Source organism: Salarias fasciatus (genome assembly GCF_902148845.1).
Source record: "Salarias fasciatus chromosome 7 unlocalized genomic scaffold, fSalaFa1.1 super_scaffold_4, whole genome shotgun sequence".
NCBI lineage: Eukaryota > Metazoa > Chordata > Actinopteri > Blenniiformes > Blenniidae > Salarias > Salarias fasciatus.
The window spans coordinates 26,653,638-26,673,258 of record NW_021941229.1 but is presented as its reverse complement, the minus strand read 5'-3'; the positions used below and the strand labels follow the sequence as shown (position 1 = coordinate 26,673,258).

Sequence of the window (19,621 nt, the reverse complement as noted above, 5' to 3'; positions counted from 1 at the left end):
CATGTCTCCATGCTGTGTGTCCAGAGATGTCTGCTGGTTGGGATGTTCAGTCTGCTCTGCTTCAGCTTCCTCTGCTGGCTGCTGGGATGTTAATCAGGAGTGGGCGGAGTCGCGTAGCGCAGCGTCTTAAAGGGACGTGAACACAGCCCGCCTACACAGCCAAAGCTGACCTTTTTTTTAAAAAAAATATCGAATTAATGACGTGGGCAAAATGACATCGAATATGGCAGTAAATGTCGGTAACGATACATTTTCGGTATATGGCCCAGGCCTCCCTCCAGCTTGTTAGGGTTGCCATGGCAACTGGTCTCTGCTGCTGTAAGCTTTTCCTGACTCAGCCTCCACCCAGCAGTGTCTCCACTCGCCATTAGCTGCCATCGTGTCTCCGAGTCGACTTGAACACAACGCAGGCCGTGGCTGCTGTCACACTGCCTCCTGCTGGCGCACATAGTCATGACACTCTGTCCGATTGGTTTAGAAGATGTTCTGAAAATTACATTTGATGAATGAAAATGAGGCAGAAATCCCCACAATATGTGACCATATAGTTCAAATGTCTCACACACACACCGCACCATACACACAGCACGGACCACACCACACACACACCACACACACATTTTAAGTAGTTCCTCTTTAAAGGAGTCATATTATGCAATATTCACTTTAAAAAGGTGTCTTTACAGTCATATCACCTCCCAGAGCCTCTGCATGAGCCCCCAGAAGTGAAACATTCAGTCACCTCCCTCAATTGCGCACTCCACTTTTAAGGAAATATACACTCAAACACACAGTTCTGAAATCTTCCTCTTGTTGACGTCAACAAGAGGAAGATTTGCGGTAAAATTGCAAACAGTTGTGAAGTTTGCTAATAGTTGTGAAATATGTGAAAAGATGCGTAGGTTCCCGATCGACGCTGGTAGCTGGGACTTTTCTTCGGCAGGTTTTGCAGATTGGGCAGCCGTCATCCTGAACAACTCCCTGGGCATTCCTCCTGAAGCCAAACTGCTCCCACACTGCCCATTTCTGCCCATTTCAGACGTTTTTTGGGTGGGGAAAGGTCATTTCTGTCGGGTTGAGTTTCATCGGCCTGCTCAGCGACGTCTGCCATTAGCTCTGTTCCACTAGCCACGGTGGCTACGTTAGCACAGAGCGTTTGGCCCGGTTAGCCGAGCTCGTCTCTCCCAAGATTTGTGGGCTGCAGCAAACACCGTTTCTCTGTTTCTCTCTGTTTCTCTCTGTATCTCCCGGTCTCTGGTCTGTTCTCATTCATGTGTGTGCTGCTGTGGTCCGCCCGCTAAGCAGGCCGTGTGCAAACCAAGCGAGACAGAGAGCGGCGAAGGGGCCGTTTGGGCTGCATTTTGCGCCACGCGGGAGTCTGAACTGACGGACTGTTGTGGGCGGAAATAGCCGGTGTTGCCGAACGTCTGCGGTTATATGAAACTGTGACGTTTGAAACCGCAGTTAATAGAAAAACCGGTTAATTGCTGCACCCCGAGTCATGACATTGGATTTTTGAGTTTTTCAGAGATTTATTCTGATCGGGGGCGGCGTCCTGGGTTTCAGGGTTCAGTGTTCAACTTGAATTGTTTTATATTAGTCGTCACTTCATTTAATCGTTCTTCCAGTCAAATCGTCTGTTTCAGGTTTTATATATTGTATGCTTTTTATTATTATTTTTATATTTTTTTTTTTTTACTGTTTTAATAGGTGTTTGGTTTTTGTTTGAAGTCTTTCTAAACCATGAGGAGTTTCCTTAATCTGTGGAAAAATGTTGTAATAAACGTCCTGGTGGGTTTTAGTGGAGCGGAGGTTCCGCCGGGTCGTCTGGACGGTGGACCGGTGGACGGTGTTCTCCGTGACGCGGAGCTTCATCCGGCTGCTTCTGTCTCTGCAGGTGCCAACATCTGGAAGCAGCTGTGTCTGAAGCCAGCGCTCGGGTCCAGCAGCTGGAGGCGGCCAACGCCAGTCTGGAGAAGAAGCTGGTATCAGTAGACCAGGAGCACGTCCCCGTTCCACCGCTCTGCTGCAGAACCCCCAGATCAGCCCAGGCTCTGCAGGACCTTCAGAGTTTCAGTCTCAAGCTGTGTGTGTCTGTGTGTCTGTGTGTCTGTGTGTCTGTGTGTCTGTGTGTCTGTGTGTCTGTGTGTGTGTGTGTGTGTGTGTGTGTGTGTGTTTCCAGGCCGAGTGGCCGGAGCGCCACGCCGCCGCCACCGCCGCCCTGCAGCAGCGCCTGGACCAGAGCAGACGGTCCGGCAGGGACAAGGACGGCCTGGTGGCCCGGCTCAGGACCCGGGTCCAGCAGCTGGAGGAGGAGGCGCAGGAGCAGGAGGAGCGGCGGGGGAGGGGGGACAGGATGCTGCAGGAGGTGAGGCGGCGGGGGGGGGGGCTGTGTGTGGTGCGTTCAGGGACCGTCTCTCACGCTGTGCTTCCCGTCCTCAGCTGCTGGGAGAATACGACGCTCTGATGAAGGAGCACCAAGGCACCAAGGTCAGACCCGCTCGGCGGGACTCGCACCCGGCACGGCGCCCGGTTCGATTCCCGCGTCTCAGCTGCTCCCGGTCTGTTTCAGAGCGACCTGGCGGCGGCGGAGAACAGGCTGCTGGACGCCAACGACCAGATCTCCGACCTGAAGAGGTGAGTGGAGTCCAGGAGCCGCTGCAGAGGAAGCAAGCTGCAGTGCATTGTGGGAGTTCAGCTGTCACCAGGTTCAGAGTAAATCAACATTAGAAGTCCGGTTCGGAACACGTTCTGGTCTCTGTCACTGGCTCCGCCCACCGAGGCGTCTTGACCAGAATCTGGTTTCCACATGAACCAGCCAATCAGAGCCGAGTCATGTGACGGGCTGGACCAATCAGTCACATCTGGTGTGGTGTCCAGGATGGAGACGGGCTGCTCAGATCCTCACAGCGGGATTTCATAACGCCGTGTTAGCTCCGCCCATCTCACCTTAGCTCCGCCCATCAGTAGTCGATCCTGATCCTTCAATGAAACCGAATTTTATTTATACCATAAAAAGACCAGACTGTAAATACTGTGTGTGTGTCTGTGTGTGTGTGTGTGGTGTGTCTGTCTGTGTGTGTCTGTGTGTGTGTGTGTGTGTGTGTCTGTCTGTGTGTGTGTGTGTGTGTGTGTGTGTGTGTGTGTGTGTGTGTGTGTGTGTCTCCTCAGACTGGTCTCTAAGCTGGAGTCTCAGGTGAAGCAGATGGAGCATGAGAACCAGGCCAGAACCCGGTTCTCCGTCCACAGCAGCTCGCAGCCGTCCGGGGCGGGGTGAGCACGGGGGTCCTCAGTCCGTCCCCCAGCCCGTCCCCCTTCCCGTCCCCCTTACCGTCCTCTATCCCGTCCCCCATCCCGTTCCCCTTCCCGTCCCCCAGCCTGTCCCTCACAGTCACATGTTGAACTCTGTCTGTCTTTGTGGACGTTGACGCCTCCTGCTCTCCGTCCTCAGCCTCTTCCACCACCCCGACCTGCTGCTGGCGCCCTCTAAGGGCCAGACGGAGCCAGACGTCACCCGCAGGAAGTCCCCCGGCGGAGACAGGAAGCGTCCCTCCCAGAAGCCCCCGTCACGCCGGTCTGAGGACCAATCGGGGAGCAGCTCAGTGGAGGCGGCGCCAGCCGGAGGCGGCTGGAGGTAAGAGGGCGGGACATGAATGTGGAAACAGCTGGAATCATGGGACCAGCTCTGGAGCGCCACCGTCCTGTCAGGCTTGACTTGATATTATCACCAGCAGGGGGCGTCACAACATGTGGTAAAAACTGAAATTCACCTTTATTTCAGTTTCATTTGATTTGAAAAACCAATCCAGAGCAGCTTGTTCCTCACTCCAGACCCTCAGTGGACTCATGTTTTAGGTTTCACTATTCAGGGAAAAGGGGGATTTTGAAGACAGAACTAAACTCCCAGGCGGCTTGATGCAGATCCGTTGATCATGTCAGGGATTTTGTAGTTCGCTCTGGATTTATTTCTGTGATTTCTGTGACTGCTAGATGTTGCAATTCCCGCGAGGTCTTGTGTTGTCGCGGTGCCGACAGCCCCGCTCTGTGAATCGCTGGTTTGGTCCACTGACAGTCTGTCTGAGCGTTTTGGCTCAGCGTCCCGGGCAGACGTGGACGCACCGATGGTCTGATGCATAAACCTGCCAACAGATGTGCGTCTGAGACGCCCGCGGCGGGTTACTGTGCACATCGGACCACCCGTGTTGTTTGCACTACGATTCCCATAATGCCTTGCGGACCGGTCACGTGAGCAAACAGCCGCTGCGCGCTTATAGCTAAGCTAGTCGGTTCAAACAGAACGGCAAACAGGAAGCTCCGGGCTCATCCTCCACCTCTGACCTGTCAGTCACCACAGTCACACAGCCCGGCGCGCTGCACAGCCCGGCCGGCCGTCCATCGGCCTCATGGGAAGCAGCGGCGCAGCCGGCAGGAAAAAAACTGCAAATCGTGATAAAAAGAGGCTTTTGGCCGAGTTGGTAGCAGCTTTCAGTCATGTCGGCACCGACCAGCTCGCCCCCTTGAGCCCCCTCCTCCTGCGGGTTTGCGTGGGGCCGACTTGGCGATGTGCCGACTTGACCGTATCCCGGGGGGCGGAGCCGAGTCGGTCAGGGCCGGCTTGACTGGATCCCACCCGGCTGTCCGGTCACACTCAGGTGAAGCCAGACGGGAATCAGTTGTGGAAGTTTTGGAAACGGCCTGACGGCGTGTCGAGGTGACGGAGGTGACGGAGGGGACGGAGGGGACGGAGGTGGCGGAGGTGGCGGAGGTGACGGAGGGGACGGAGGGGACGGAGGGGACGGAGGTGGCGGAGGTGGCGGAGGTGACGGAGGGGACGGAGGGGACGGAGGTGACGGAGGGGGCGGAGGTGACGGAGGGGACGGAGGGGACGGAGGTGGCGGAGGTGACGGAGGGGACGGAGGGGACGGAGGTGACGGAGGGGGCGGAGGTGACGGAGGGGACGGAGGTGACGGAGGTGACGGAGGTGACGGAGGTGACGGAGGGGACGGAGGGGACGGAGGTGGCGGAGGTGACGGAGGTGACGGAGGTGACGGAGGGGACGGAGGTGGCGAGGGGACGGAGGTGGCGGAGGTGACGGAGGTGGCGGAGGTGACGGAGGTGGCGGAGGTGACGGAGGTAACGGAGGGGACGGAGGGGACGGAGGTGACGGAGGTGACGGAGGGGACGGAGGTGGCGGAGGTGACGGAGGTGACGGAGGTGACGGAGGGGACGGAGGGGACGGAGGGGACGGAGGGTGACGGAGGGGACGGAGGTGGCGGAGGGGACGGAGGTGACGGAGGTGACGGAGGGGACGGAGGTGGCGGAGGTGACGGAGGTGACGGAGGTGACGGAGGGGACGGAGGGGACGGAGGGGACGGAGGTGACGGAGGGGACGGAGGTGGCGGAGGTGACGGAGGTGACGGAGGTGACGGAGGGGACGGAGGTGGCGGAGGTGACGGAGGGGACGGAGGTGGCGGAGGTGGCGGAGGTGACGGAGGGGACGGAGGTGGCGGAGGTGACGGAGGTCGGCCTGACGTGTCCTTGTCTCCCGGAGGAGTCCGTCTCCTCCACAGGTGGAGCCGCCGCCCCCCGCCGGGCGGAGGGAGGGCGGAGCCGCCGTCCTGACGCCGGTCATGAGGGCGCTGATCGAGCTGGAGGAGACCCGGGCCACGCAGACCCGGGCACCCTGTAAGACCCCCGGTCCAGAACCGACCCAGACCCAGAACCAGACCCAGAACCAGACCAGGGCCTGCAGACTGACTTCCTGTCCCCCCCCGCCAGGGCTCGGCAGTCCCAGGACCACCGTGGGCTTCCTGGAGCGCCGCCACAAGGAGTCCATCCAGGAGAGGGTGGAGCTGGACCCCGGAGGGGGAGGGGGAGGGGCTGGGGGAGGAGGGGGCGGAGCCAGGAGGAGCAGCGCGGTGGAGAAAGCTGCAGCTCTGCTCAGAACTCAGAGGAGTCTGAGTCCAGAAGGAACCAGATCAGCTTCACTGCCTCCTCCTGCTCAGAGAGCCAACACACACACTCCCAGTGAGTACCACACACACACACACACACACACACACTCCCAGTGAGTACCCCACACACACACACACACTCCCAGTGAGTACCACACACACACACACACACACACACACACACACACTCCCAGTGAGTACCACACACACACACACACACACACACTCCCAGTGAGTACCACACACACACACACACACACACACACTCCCAGTGAGTACCACACACACACACACACACACTCCCAGTGAGTACCACACACACACACACACACCCAGTAAAAACTAGAGGTGTCAGCGTCTACACGGATAACAAATCCTAACGGTTTAGAAAAACCAGTAACTCTTCTCGTCATTTTCCTCCTCGTCCTTTTTCCACCAGCATGTAGAAAGTTTTGGTGTGATGACGTTTCCTGAAAGCTTCAGAGAACAACACTAGCCAGCTAAATGTTCCCCCGTAGAGCAGTTCTCACACAGAATAGAAACCGTTACGCTGATTTAAAAATCCCGCCGTCGGTGTCGTCGTGCCGTCGGCTCCTCCCGCTCGACTCGTCCGTCTTCTCGTGCTTCGCTCTGTTGGGGTTTACGATTGGTAATTGGGAATAAATTACTAAAGTATTGATTACTGAGAGTAATTGATTACCTTAAGGAATTTAGTTACTTATTAATTTGGGTAAATTTTGATTTACCAATTAATAATTGCAGGTCATTAACAGTGGATCACCAATAACAATCAATTACGGCGTAATAAACTGTTTAAAGTGAAGCACGAAGTAATTTAACCCAACATCAATTATTATTAATCAGAATAAATGGTTATTTATTCATTAATAATGCTAAATAATCAGTTATTTGGGAATGGAGTAGACCACAGAGTGATTGAACCATTAACTTATTGATTAACAAGGTGTTATTAATTAATCAATAATGCCACAAATTACCAATTACTGGAAATGGGCAAATTACAGAAAATGAGCTGAGGGAAGTTGTGAATTATGCATTAAATAAACCTGTCGGTTATTTAATTAATAATTCCGGGGCACCACCTCGTCAGAGGAACATTCATTACCAATTTTCAGTCTCAAAGATGGAAAGATAATTTAAGCTGGATGTTAATCTTGGATAAACAACCGTTAAATTATCAGAGAAGGTGTGAGATCGAGCATAGACTGTCCAACCATGGGCATTTGTCACAAGACATCCAAAAGAAGCATGAATCGTTCAGTTCAGTTAATGAGCGTTTATTAACAATGTCTATTACTAATTAACACATGATCAACAAAACAAAACATTCAAACTTGCAAGTCGTGTGTGTGTGAGTGGTGGTGTGTGTGTGTGTGTGTGTGTGTGTGTGTGTGTGTGTGTGTGTGTGTGTGTGTGTGTGAGCGTCCGGAGACGCACAGGAAGGGGCGTTAACCCGTTCGGAACGTGGCCCGATGGGGTCGGCTGTGTGGTCCTTCTTCCTGGAGGAAGAGGAGGTGCGTGTGATTGTGGGCGTGAGCGTGGCTGTGTGTGTGTGGCGGAGCGGCCACCCGAAGCGACAGGAGTCGATCCTGAGTGACTCACGAGGTAGGCGTGACTCGGGTCACGCTCGGGTGTTCATGAATGTCCGGATCGCTGAGGAGTCTGCGCGTGGGTGTCCGCATGCGCGGTAGAGAGAGAGAGAGAGAGAGAGAGAGAGGATGAGGGAACGCCCGACGGGCGGCGCATCTGTGGACCCCGCGATCCACGCTTGCGTAGATGAGAGAGAGAGGGAGAGAGGATGAGAGAGCGGGGGAGTCTCTCTGGGTCCCGGGTCTGGGCTCCGCGAACTGAGTGAGAGCGGAGCGACGGTCCCTGTCCGGCTACCACGGGAGGGGTAGCGGGGAGGGGCGGAGTGAGAGAGATAGCCAGCGGCGCGCGTGCGTGCTCTCGACTCGAGGTCTACCGCGCTGTTCAATTCCCTACTCTCGGGTTAGTAAAGAGGAAAGGCGGAGGAAGATGAGCCTGTCTTCCTACCTCACATGCACAGATGCAGGGCTAGCCGGCACCTTGCGGGTTGTGGGGAGGAAGCGCGTGCTCGTGAACGTGCGCACGGGGCGCACGAGGAGAGAGAGAGACGGAGCAAGATGAAGAAAGGAAACAAAGGAAACAACAATGCATATATCATGAACGGCTTCAGTCCTGGTTCACAATAAAAACACACAAGCATTGAATCATCACCACTATCTAAGCTGCCTAAAGCCCAGGTCTCAAACCTTGTGTGGTGGGGCTTTAACGAGCGGCTCTCCGCCGCTGTGGGTCCTGTGGCTGATGAGGTGTTCAGTGGGGAGATCAAAGCCGTCGCTCTGATCTCGATCGGGTTCTGTTGCGTCCAACAGAACCTTGGGCTCTTGGAGAGGTCCACGTGGAGGAAGAGGTCCCGGTTCCTCTGTCCGGGTCCTCAGTTGGGTTTTGGTCGGCTGCAGGGGGAGGAGAACGGAGGAGCTCTGAGCCGTGGTCCGGCCGGTGTCTTCGGTCTGCTCCGGGGGAGTCCCTGCCGTTCTGCTCCGCTGGGAGAAGGGGCTTCACCGGTGAAGAAAAGCTGGTCCCAAAAGTCCCGGCCAGCGGGTCCGTTCGGTACCGGGTATAATCCGTTGGAGAGACGGCTGTGCGTCCTCCCTGGATAAAATTCTTTTAGAGAACTCTGAAGATGGAGGGCGGGATCTCCACTTTTGAGTGGCGGTCGCCTCAGCCAATCAGAAGGCGATCTGAGTCCTCCCTCCGCTGCTCTGGGGAGGAGCCTCACGAGCGCCCTCGTGAGGTTGGCAGTGGTATTGCACCCTTATCTGGCTTCTTTGTTCTGTGAGAACAGATAAGCGGCCATTACATGAGGTTTCTTTGTTCTGAGCACATGGTGGAGGACATGGGCAGCCATCTCAGGTTCTGGGGAACAAGATGGCTGTGGCCTCCTGCTGAGAGGAAGAAGTTTCTCTCTTTGTTCTAGAGAGCTTCAAAGTCTGCTGCGTCTCCACCACAGCGGGGGTCATGTCTCCTTCATGACGGGGGACAGTATTCGCAGACAACATGACTCCGGGTCATGCCTTAGCTGGGTCTGTCCATCAGTGCGTCCCCAACAGCTCCAACCGACAGCGCTGATGAAGAAACCAGGGACGCCTTCTACCGGCAGCTGCACGGTGAAATCCGGCGTGTTTCCCGTCACGATGGTGACGTGACGGTCAGGATGATCGGGCTCCTCGGGACGAGCTCGGCCCTCACGGCGTCCACGGACACAGACGGCAACGGCGACCGACTGCTGGAGCTCTGCGCCAGTCACGACCTCAAGGTCCCTGGCACCTGGTTTAAACACCGTCAGATCCGCCGCACCGCCCGGTACAGCAACACCGGTGCAGCAACACCGATGCTGTGTCTCGGTGTCTCCCCCGCGTCCTCCTCAGTGGACGCTGGGAGGCGGAGTATTCCGCAGTGCTGAGCGGAGCGCAGGTATCGCCGTTCCTCTTCCTGCCAACATCGAACGGCTTCAAGATCCGGCGTCGTTCAGCGTTACGTTGTCGAAGTCAGGGATCGCCTCGCTGGCCTGGCAGCAGCGGAAAACCTCCAGGAGTCCTGGGATCGAATCCGTTCTGCTCTCTCCAGTGGATTCACAGGTACTCGGGGAAAAGCTGTGGATTTCGGACACTATCCTCGACCTCTTCGGTCACTGCAGGCGAGCAAGACTAGCGGGCTCAATGGAGAACGACCGCATGAAAATTGGACGAAGAAGAGCAGTCTGCCACATGACTCCAGCTCCTGGCTGAACCGGATCGCCGGACAGGCTTCTGTCCAGGGAACCGTCGCCCGGCTTGAGAGAGCTGGGCTGAGCCGGACGACACTGCAGACGGAATTGACGACACTGCAGGCGAACTTCTCAAAGCCTCGGTCGACAGAGTGACTACTGGAACTCTGCCGTTTCATCTGGCTGGAGGATGAAACGTAGCCTCGTGAACCAGCCCCGCCCACTCCTCATCCACATTTGGATTGTGGAGTTGGGCTCAGTCTGGACAGGAGCCCATAGAAACCTCGTGCAGGGGCGTCGGTTACTCCTCTGACTGAAAGCGTACTTCAGCCAATCAGCGCTTCAAATAAATGCGTTCACTTCTCTAAGGGTTAGCATTAGCTCATTAGCTCTAGCTTCTTGACACGCAAAGACACATGAAAACGTCTTTTCCTGTCAGAACCTCTCCAGGCGCAGACTCTTGTTCTTGCTTGATTGCTGTAATTCTTGGTATTTCGGCTCTAACTTTAACCATCGTCTGAAAACTGCAATGAGTAAAGTTTCTCTCCATAATCTCCGCTACGTGGCGTGACGGTGTCACTTCCGGTTTAGCCGCCGGAATTCGCCAAAAAAATTTGAAAACAAAAGGCGTCAACGAGCCAGGCCGTTTCACGACCGAGTCGAATCCCCTTCTATGGGCTCCTACCCAGACTGAGCCCAGCTCCAAAATCCAAACTGGATGAGGAGTGGGCGGGGCTGGTTTACCGGGATAGAAGCGTCCCAGCAGAATGGAAGGAGGGAGTCGTCCTCTCCCTCTTCCAAAACAAGGAAGAGCACTCCACAAAAAACAGCGCTCCACCGCTGCCTTCGTTCGGACTCTCCGTATGCTAGCTCAACAATGCAGAGAGTACCGCCGGCCCGTTTGTAGCTTTCGTCGACCTCTGCAGCCTTTGCCTCCCTCGACAGGAGCGCCCCCTGGCTCTGACTTCAGGCCACAGGCCTTCCCTCCGTCTCCGTTCCTCCAGACCTTCACTCCGACACCACCTGCAGAGTACGTTCGGACGGCAGTTTGTCGGACCGCTTTCCGACAACGTTCGGAGTTCGTCAAGGCTGTGTTCACGGGCCTCTGTTATGCGGAAGACGTGGTCGTCTTCACGATGTTCTTAGACATCATTACTGACGCTTTAGAGCTTCTGGAAGAAGCAGTGCCCTCTCTCAGACTCAACTGGTCAAAGACTAAAGTACGATCTCTGCCCGACGTTCTACCACCGCCACCACGGACAGTCAGTATCAACATGTCTGTCTCGAGTGCAGGTTTTCCAGGGACTGCTCTACACTGAGACACTTCGCCGCCTCCAGCTGGCCCGTAGGACCTTCAGAAGACTGTCGCGATTTCGGTGCAATGACAAGATCTGGACTGCGACCAAACTCCGCACCCTCAACTCGTGCCTTCTTCCTGTGACACCTGGACCGTCTCCGCCTTGACAACATGATGTATTGATGCAACCACCGCACCTGTCTCCGCAACGTCCTGGGCGTCCGCCGTACCGCCGCTGCACAAACAGCGGAGTTTACGAAAGAGCGGGAATCCCAGCCGTCTGTCCGTCACCGTCAAACAGCGAAGAACCAGGCTGATCGGTCATGTTGTGCTGTTCGGAGGCAGTACCGGTCAAAAACGTCCTCTGAGCGGCGAATCTACTCCCTCCCGAAGGCTAGCACCAACCTGCGGGACGTCTCCACACAACCTGGGTCTCCCAGCTTTCAGCTGTCCATCCAGTCCCTGACCTCATCACCGCCGCGGACAACCGCCTGGAGTTCAGGCGTCTGGTCGCCTCGGTGACCCAGTGGCCATGCGAGGCAACTACAAGTCAGCTAACAAAGAGCGCTGAGAGGAAACGCTGCTGGGTGGAGGCTGAGTCAGGAAGAGCTGGTTTACAACAGCAGAGACCAGTTGCCATGGAAACCCTGCTGGAGGGAGAGACACTGCTGCCGCCGCTAGCTAGCTAGCTAGGTCTTTATTGCTACTGCTAGCAGTTCACTAGCCTCGTCAACCAGCCCCGCCCACTCCACATCCACATTTGGATTTGGGATCTGGGGGGTCTGGGGACGAGGCAATAGAGAGAGAATGCAGGATTGTGAGGGACGGAGCCTCTAGTGGTCACAGAGTGCAACTGCAAGAGAAAAAGATCACTGGATCACCGGTGACACTTGTAGAAAACGTTGTAAACATTGGCACCCCTAGTAAATAACACACACACACACACACACACACACACACACACAGACACTCTCCTGGTAAACGACACAGAGGATCTTGCAGTTGTTCATGTTTCTGTGGGTCCGGTTGTTGTTCCAGTGAAGAGAGAGACGCTGTTGGCTCCTCTCTCGGGTAAATCCAGCCCGAAGCGCTGCCCCACCGAGAACTACTCCACCGCCTTCGGACACCCGCTGCCCCGGGAGGAGCACCTGCGCCCCGGGTGAGGGTGGGGCTGGGGGGAGGGGCTGGGGGGCGGGGCCGGGGGGGGGCGGGCCGTCAGGAGGCCAGAGGCTGACTACAGGCGGTCCGTGTGTTGCTGCTCTCAGGACGGACGGACAGGCGGACCGGAGACGTCACTCCTTCACCAGCAGCAGGAAGAGGCTGCAGTTCAGCACAGACGGAGAGCCAGGTGGCTACACCGTCCGCTACACCCTGACTGCTACACCCTGACCGCTACACCCATCCCCCCCCCAGACTGACTGTTCTCTGTTTTCCTGTTCTGCCTCCTCAGACTGGTCCGGACCCCCGGGGCCCCCCGCCGGTGCGGAGGAGGTGGACCGGGTCCAGTCGCTGTCGGAGGCGGAGCGGCTGTTCGACCGGCTGACGCAGGAGAAGCAGCAGGTGAGGCCTCTGACCTCTGACCTCTGACCTCTGCAGCCCCTCAGACTGGATTTTCATTTTTCAACGTGTTGAATCAGATTTCTGCCTCTGACCTCTGACCTCTGATGTAACCTGGACTCCATTATTACTGGAGTATGGACACGCACACACACACACACACACACACACACACACACACCTCCCATCAGGGCCCTGATACACTCCAGTAATGAGTCCAAAGTGTGTCATTATTTTATTATTGACTGCCGTGTGTGTCTCCTTCTCTCTTTGTGTGTGTCTCTGTGGCGTGTGTGTGTGTGCGTGCATGCGTGCGTGTGTGTGTGTGTGTGTGTGTGTCTTCAGGTAGAAGCAGCTCTCAGTCGTCTTCCCTCTTCTGGACTCAGAGTGTCTCTTCAGTCCAGGTTGGACGAGGTCAGTCTTTAACCTGCTGTTTGATTTTGGGGGACTGAGCCTGAAGCCGTGTCCCGACCCCTGACACTTGACCCCTGACCCCTGACCCCCCTGGTGTCTGAACTCAAGTTCTGGCTGCTCTGGAAGCCTCTGGAACCCCCCAACCTGACGGAGAACCGGTTCTCCTGCCAGAAGTGCCTTTTTCTGCCGTCCAGCTGCAGGTCTCCCTCATGACCATATATGGGCGTAGAGTGATGACATCACTCAGCAGACCCTCATGACCGTATATGGGCGTAGAGTGATGACATCACTCGGCAGACCCTCATGACCGTATATGGGCGTAGAGTGATGACATCACTCGGCAGACCCTCATGACCGTATATGGGCGTAGAGTGACGCTGATGGCTGATTACGGACTGCCGATGTCGCTTCTGCTCCATCAAAACATGACGCCATGATAACAAATATTCTCCCGATGCATTTATTAATTATTTTGCATATTCCACAGACGTACTATGTACCGTTAGAAAGCTGATATTCTCATGAATCCGCTGGTATAAACCACTTTCAGATGTGATTACCACAGCGGGTAATATAAACACATTGTCCAACATACAGCAAATTAAGTAAACAGCGCAACTCACCTTTGGAGGCTCATAACTGATCACAGACGATCCATAATCCAGATAATCCAGCAAAAACTGCCACAGTACAAACGTATGCATCCAGGCAAAGCTAGAAAGTATAGCCTTTTGTCCAAAACATGTCTTGAAATAAGCAAATAATCCAGAATTAGACGCGCCACCGCGCGCGCACGCGGCGCGTCTCTCCGCGTGCGCGTCCGATAATAATCCATTTTTTTATCAGATAAAAACATCCAGACGTCTCTCCCTCGCTCTGAGGATATCCAATATGGTGACTGATCGGTTTCCGTTGCTTATTCGTCAAATTTCAACCAATCAAGTGACTCATCCCTCCCTCCGATGGCTAACCAGCCAACCGCTGCCGAAACTGATGGACCCACGTCATCGGTCGTCATCACTCGTAATCAACGTATTCTGAGCCAATCACGTCGGTAGAAACGTTTGACTGACAGGGCTGGTAGCCAATGAGCTTGCTGAATGGCTGGCTGGCCCGCGAGCGGGGTTTTGTGACTTCTCAGATATCTGCTGAGGGATGCACCTGCTGTCTGTCCCTGCTCCTCTCAATCTGAGGGCCTTATCCCACACTGAAGCCTATCTGAAGTGATTTTTTGAGTACTTTATGAGTTTTTGGAGTGAAAATAATGTAAAAACGGGCCAAAAACCAACATATACCATTGTACAGAGGGCATCCAGGGAGTATACAGAGGATGTCCAAAATTGACCCCGCCGGGGCATAGCAGTACAAATACATGTGTGAAACACTCATTTCTTGTAGTACTGCTCTGACATTTTGAGCTGAACTATGTAAGACCCCAGGCTTTTGCAAAATTGTGTTTTCAAGCTCGCACAGTGCTTCCAGACTTATTTCCAGGTGTTTTAAGAGGGAAAAAATTCAGGCAAGAATGAAATTCATCCTAATTCAGTGTGCTGCAACATGAATAAATCTGTGGCAGTAGCACCTAGAGCAATTCTGACTGCACTGGGTGAAAATACAGGTTGTCAGCTTTCAAATGAGACCCCAACCATGCATGTACTCCAAACAGTTCAAGAACAGCATTCAGTTTACTTTGGGTACGTCTTTAGTTGAACTTTTAGGCGAAAATGGCCCCGAGCTTAAAGGGTTAAAATAAGAAATATTTATTGAACAGTAAAAAAAAATCTAACGGCTTTGTTCAACTTTACGCAACATACTTTGAAAAATAAAGAATAAGCAAGAAGTGTTTGGTGCTTTTAACCCTGCAGGGTCTGTCTGTCTGTAAATCACGCCAGGGAGAAATAAATCCCTGAATCTACGATACGCGTAAAAAACTCAAATATCCGCCGATTAAATCGGTTTATCCTGAGTGATGACATCATCCAGCGGACCCTCGTGGCCATATATGGGCATAGAGTGATGACATCATCCAGATGAGAGCAGCTGTCAATCAAACTCTGACAGTCAGGTCTTTCCTGCAGGGACTTGAAAAGCTTTAAAATCAAAGCTGTTAGCGAGGAGCCAGGACCGTCTCAGTCCCGGGTCAGCAGGTCGGGGGGTCAGCAGGTCGGGGGGTCAGCAGGTCAGCGGGGGTTCAGCAGGTCAGCGGGGGTTCAGCAGGTCTGGGGGTCGGCAGGTCAGCTCGGTCCCGACCCATGCTGCTTGCAACTTTAAGGTTCATCTTTTTTTCCCTTTGTTCCTCATTTATGTTTCATTTGATTCATTCGTTTCATTTATTTGATCATATTTTCTGTTCACAGTTTCTAATTTTTACAGTTAATTTGTTCTTCAATGACTTTTAGTTTATTTTAATTCATTAACTTTTATTTCAGTACAGCTTTCATGATTTAAAAACATTTTCACTTTTTTTTGTCATTTTTTTTTTTAATTTAAAAAAATCACAGTTCAAAATAACAGTTTTTGTTTCATAAATCTTTTTATCCGTTTTACATTTTTCAGATTCATTCAGATTTTCTTTGTTTCCTGTTTTGTCGTCTTGTTTTTCTGAAGCTGAAATCTTCTAATGTTTCATTTTCATGTTAAATGTCGACATATTTCTACAGATCTGCTGTTAAATACTTCCAGTGTTCTGAGTGTGTGACGGCATAGTGGCATTGTGGCATGTGGTTCAGTGGGGAGAGCAGTCGTCTGACAGTCGTCTGACAATCGGGAGGTTGTTAGTTCGATTCCCATCTCCCCCTGTCTGCATGTCGAAGTGTCGTTGGGCAAGACACTGAACCCTGAACTGCCCCCGGTGGACGGACTGAGCGCCTTGCACGGCAGCCGCCTCCACCGGCGCGTGAATGTGTGTGTGAATGGGTGAATGTGATCCTGCAGTGTGAAGCGCTTTGGTCTCTGCTAATGCAGATGAAAAAGCGGTATATAAGTGTAGAACATTTACCATTTACCATTGACCTTTGACCCCAGGTGGCCTTAGAGAAGCGTCTGGAGCGTCTGAACCGAGAGCTGGGCTCCCTGAGGATGGTCCTGAAGAGGTTCCACGTCCTGCGCTCGTCCGCCAACACATAGCCGTCTGAGTGTGTGTGTGTGTGAGTGTGTGTGTGTGTGTGTGTGAGTGCGTGCGCAGCTGAGTGCGAGTGTGTGTTTTTCTACCGCTCTCTTCTTCTCGGGGACCTTTTTGACAGAATTGAGGAGCAGATTTCTATTTTTAGTAAAAGCACAGATTTTTACTTTTGTAGTCCCGGACATCGATCCGATCGATCTGATTGGTTGATCGATCGGCGGCCATGTTGGATCGTCTCCACTGCCTGTTTCCATTTCAGCTGATTGTTCGAACCTGGAGCGCTTCTTGACTTGAATTTCTTTTTTTATTCTTCGTTTACATTCCACATCACACACACACACACACACACACACACACTCACACTCACACTCACACTCACACTCACACACACACACACACACACACACACACACACACACACACACACGGACCTCACTGCTTTTTATGTTCTGCTTTGTCATGAACGTCACTGGAACTAAAATGTTGCACAATAAATGAAGTTTTTTACATGAATCAGTCGTCCTGATTGTTCTGCAGCGCCGGCGGCTCCAACCACCACATGCTCCGTCTCCATGGAAACGGAACTTTACAACGGTTCTCTCCATCTCCATGGAAACGGGGAACACTGCTGTATCGGACGGTTGTTCTGTACACGCTCAGTAGAACCACAAGAAACAGTCGTCCTCAGAACGTTGCCGTGGAAACAGGAAGCCTTCGGATGCATTCTGACTCGGAACGTTGTATGAACTTCGTCAGCCGGTCCCTCCCGGTCCCTCCCGGTCCCTCCCGGTCCCTCCCGGCCCCTGCCGGTCCCTCCCGGTCCCTCCCGGCCCCCGCCGATCCCTCCCGGTCCCTCCCGGCCCCCGCCGGTCCCTGCCGGTCCCTGCCGGCCCCTCCCGGTCCCCGCCGGTCCCTGCCGGTCCCTGCCGGTCCCCGCCGGCCCCTCCCGGTCCCCGCCGGTCCCTGCCGGTTCTCTGAATGCGTCAAACGGTTCCTGAAGAGGAAAACCTGCTTCTGAACGTTCCGGATAACCAGAACTTAGAAATGAGAACGCTGTAGCCCCAGTGACTGTCGGCAGCTTTTCTAGAGCTGTGTGGAGCAGAACGGCGGCACGGCTCAGTCCCAACCTGAGACCAGACTCAGAGTAATCAGTCTGGGTCCTGGTCCCGGTCCTGGTCCCGGTCCTGGTCTGCTCCTCCCAGGGAGCCGGATCAGCTGCAGTTTGCTGCAGCTCCAGCAGGGGGCGCCTCCCGGCTCCCTGCAGGAGGACCAACCGCTCTGACAGGACAGCCGGAACCCCAGAGCGCCGGGGGGGAGGAGCCTGGCTGGGGGGAGGAGCCTCGCCGGAGGGAGGAGCTTCGCCGGCACGAGGCTGAGAGCTGACCGAGGAGAGTCTGCAGGTGAGCCGGGGTGGGGGGGTCACCACACACTGTGTGTGTGTGTGTGTGTGTGTGTGTGTTTCATGTTGTCATGGAGCTGGAGACAGTGAGATTTTGATGTTAGTTTAGTTAGTTTATTGGTTTATTTCACAGGGACAATGTGTGAAAAACATTATTTAAAGATGCTTCACACCAGATTTAGCCCTGGCTAATTTCCATCCGTAGTCCCTCAGCAGGTAAATATAAAATATAAAAGTGTTACAATCGCAGAGCTCTACAATCACACTTACACATCACTCAATCCCAATCAGTCATACAATTATACCCCAAATTAAAAGATATAAACATTAAAACAATAAATTACAATCACATTTCAATGGCAACACCGCTGGTTCTCAATAAGTTTTTCTCTGATACTACAAGCGAAGTCTCTTAAGTCTTTTGATGTTTTCAGTACGTCTGGGAGTTTGTTCCATTGTTCGATGCCTTTATATGAGAAGGCCGATCGCGAGAATGAAGAGTCGCGTGAAGGCAGTCTGCAGTTATTATGGCTCGTGGATCTAGAAGTCCTGGTTGTCACCTCTGAGCAAAGTTGGACAAATTTTTTCAGTGGTGGAGGTGCACAGTTGTTCACAATTTTGAAAATCAATCGCACACTGGAAAACACAATTAAGTTATCAAAGTTTAACATTTTGTATTTCTCGAAGATCTGACAGTGATGGTATCTTAACGGCTTTTTATCAAGAACTTTTACAGCTTGATTATACAAAGATTTTAAAGGTTTCATATTGTTTCACTTGTCTGTGACCAGCATGAAATACAATAGTTAATATGAGAGAAAATCATCGCATCGCGGTATATTTTAGCTGCATCTTGATTCAGTGTATTTCTAATGTGTCTAAAAACTGACAGACTGTACTTTATAGTGTTGGAAACCTTTTTAATATGCTTTTTAAAGCAGAGTGTTGGGTCCAAAATGAGGCCTAGGTATTTGAATTCATCTACTACTCTGATTTGACTGTTGTTTACGTGGATGCTTGGGAAGATTTTCAGCCATCGAGTTTTAGTAAAATACATTGCCACAGTTTTATTAATATTCAGAGTGAGTGAAGCTTCCATGAGCCACTTAGTGATGTTTCCCATAACGTCAGTCAGTTTCTTAGCCACACTGGTGGCATCTTTTCCATGCACGTAAACAACAGTGTCATCTGCATACATCTGTATGTGAACTTCACTGCATACTGAGGGAAGATCATTTATATAAAGCGTAAAAAGCAACGGTCCAAGGACGGAGCCCTGAGGGACACCTGTGTTGCAAGCTTTGGTTGTCGATAGTTTGTTATTGACTTTAACGCACTGGACACGATCAGAGAGATAGGATTCTATCCACTGCAGTGCACTTCCAGACAGATTGCAATTGCTCAGTTTTTTTAGTAACACAGAGTGGTTGACCGTGTCAAACGCTTTGCGAAGGTCTAAAAACACGGCACCCACGACTCCGCCCTTGTCCAATTTTGCTTTAACTTCCTCTATAAAATAACAGCATGCAGTTTCAGTGGAGTGTTTTTTTCCTGTATCCAAATTGCATGGGATGCAAGAGATTGTTTTTATCAAGATATTTTTTTAATTGCTCAGCAATCACTTTCTCGGTAACTTTTGAAACAGCAGGTAGTATGCTAATGGGCCTATAATTGCTCACTTCCTGCTTGTCACCTGCTTTAAAAACCGGAGTAATTACTGAAGTTTTAAAAGCAGTTGGGAATATGCTATCAAATGTGTGATCGATGTGAGAAAGACTTCTTTATGTAATTTGAGAAGAGTATTATCCAAACCCCATATGTCTTTACTTTTTGCATTCGTCAATGTTTGCAATACTGAATTTATTTCAGTTTCATTTGTTCTTCTGAAATATAACATACTTTGAGTTCTACTTAAATTTAAATTTTCATTCTGGACTAACAAATCAGATGGCTTAACAGAGCTGTTGTACTCACAGAGTTCACTGACTGAATCTATAAAATAATTATTGAAATTATTAGCTACTATTTGAGTGTCAGTTTCAAGATTTCCATTGATTTTGATTTCTAG

The 19,621-nt window shown here is 52.6% G+C and overlaps 1 protein-coding gene across 1 annotated transcript in view; it reads left to right on the top strand.

Annotated features, from left to right (window-relative positions):
* The window catches only part of mphosph9 (M-phase phosphoprotein 9), a 30,054-nt gene extending 13,387 nt beyond the window's left edge, over window positions 1-16,667 (top strand). The window contains 12 exon segments of the mRNA XM_030085402.1: window positions 1,898-1,985; window positions 2,183-2,368; window positions 2,443-2,490; window positions 2,573-2,637; window positions 3,172-3,273; window positions 3,452-3,634; window positions 5,552-5,685; window positions 5,779-6,027; window positions 12,101-12,221; window positions 12,328-12,622; window positions 12,965-13,033; window positions 16,058-16,667. Of these exon segments, the coding sequence (XP_029941262.1) occupies window positions 1,898-1,985; window positions 2,183-2,368; window positions 2,443-2,490; window positions 2,573-2,637; window positions 3,172-3,273; window positions 3,452-3,634; window positions 5,552-5,685; window positions 5,779-6,027; window positions 12,101-12,221; window positions 12,328-12,622; window positions 12,965-13,033; window positions 16,058-16,159 (1,642 nt within the window). The 3' untranslated portion in view covers window positions 16,160-16,667.
* Window positions 16,668-19,621: the final 2,954 nt, after the last annotated feature.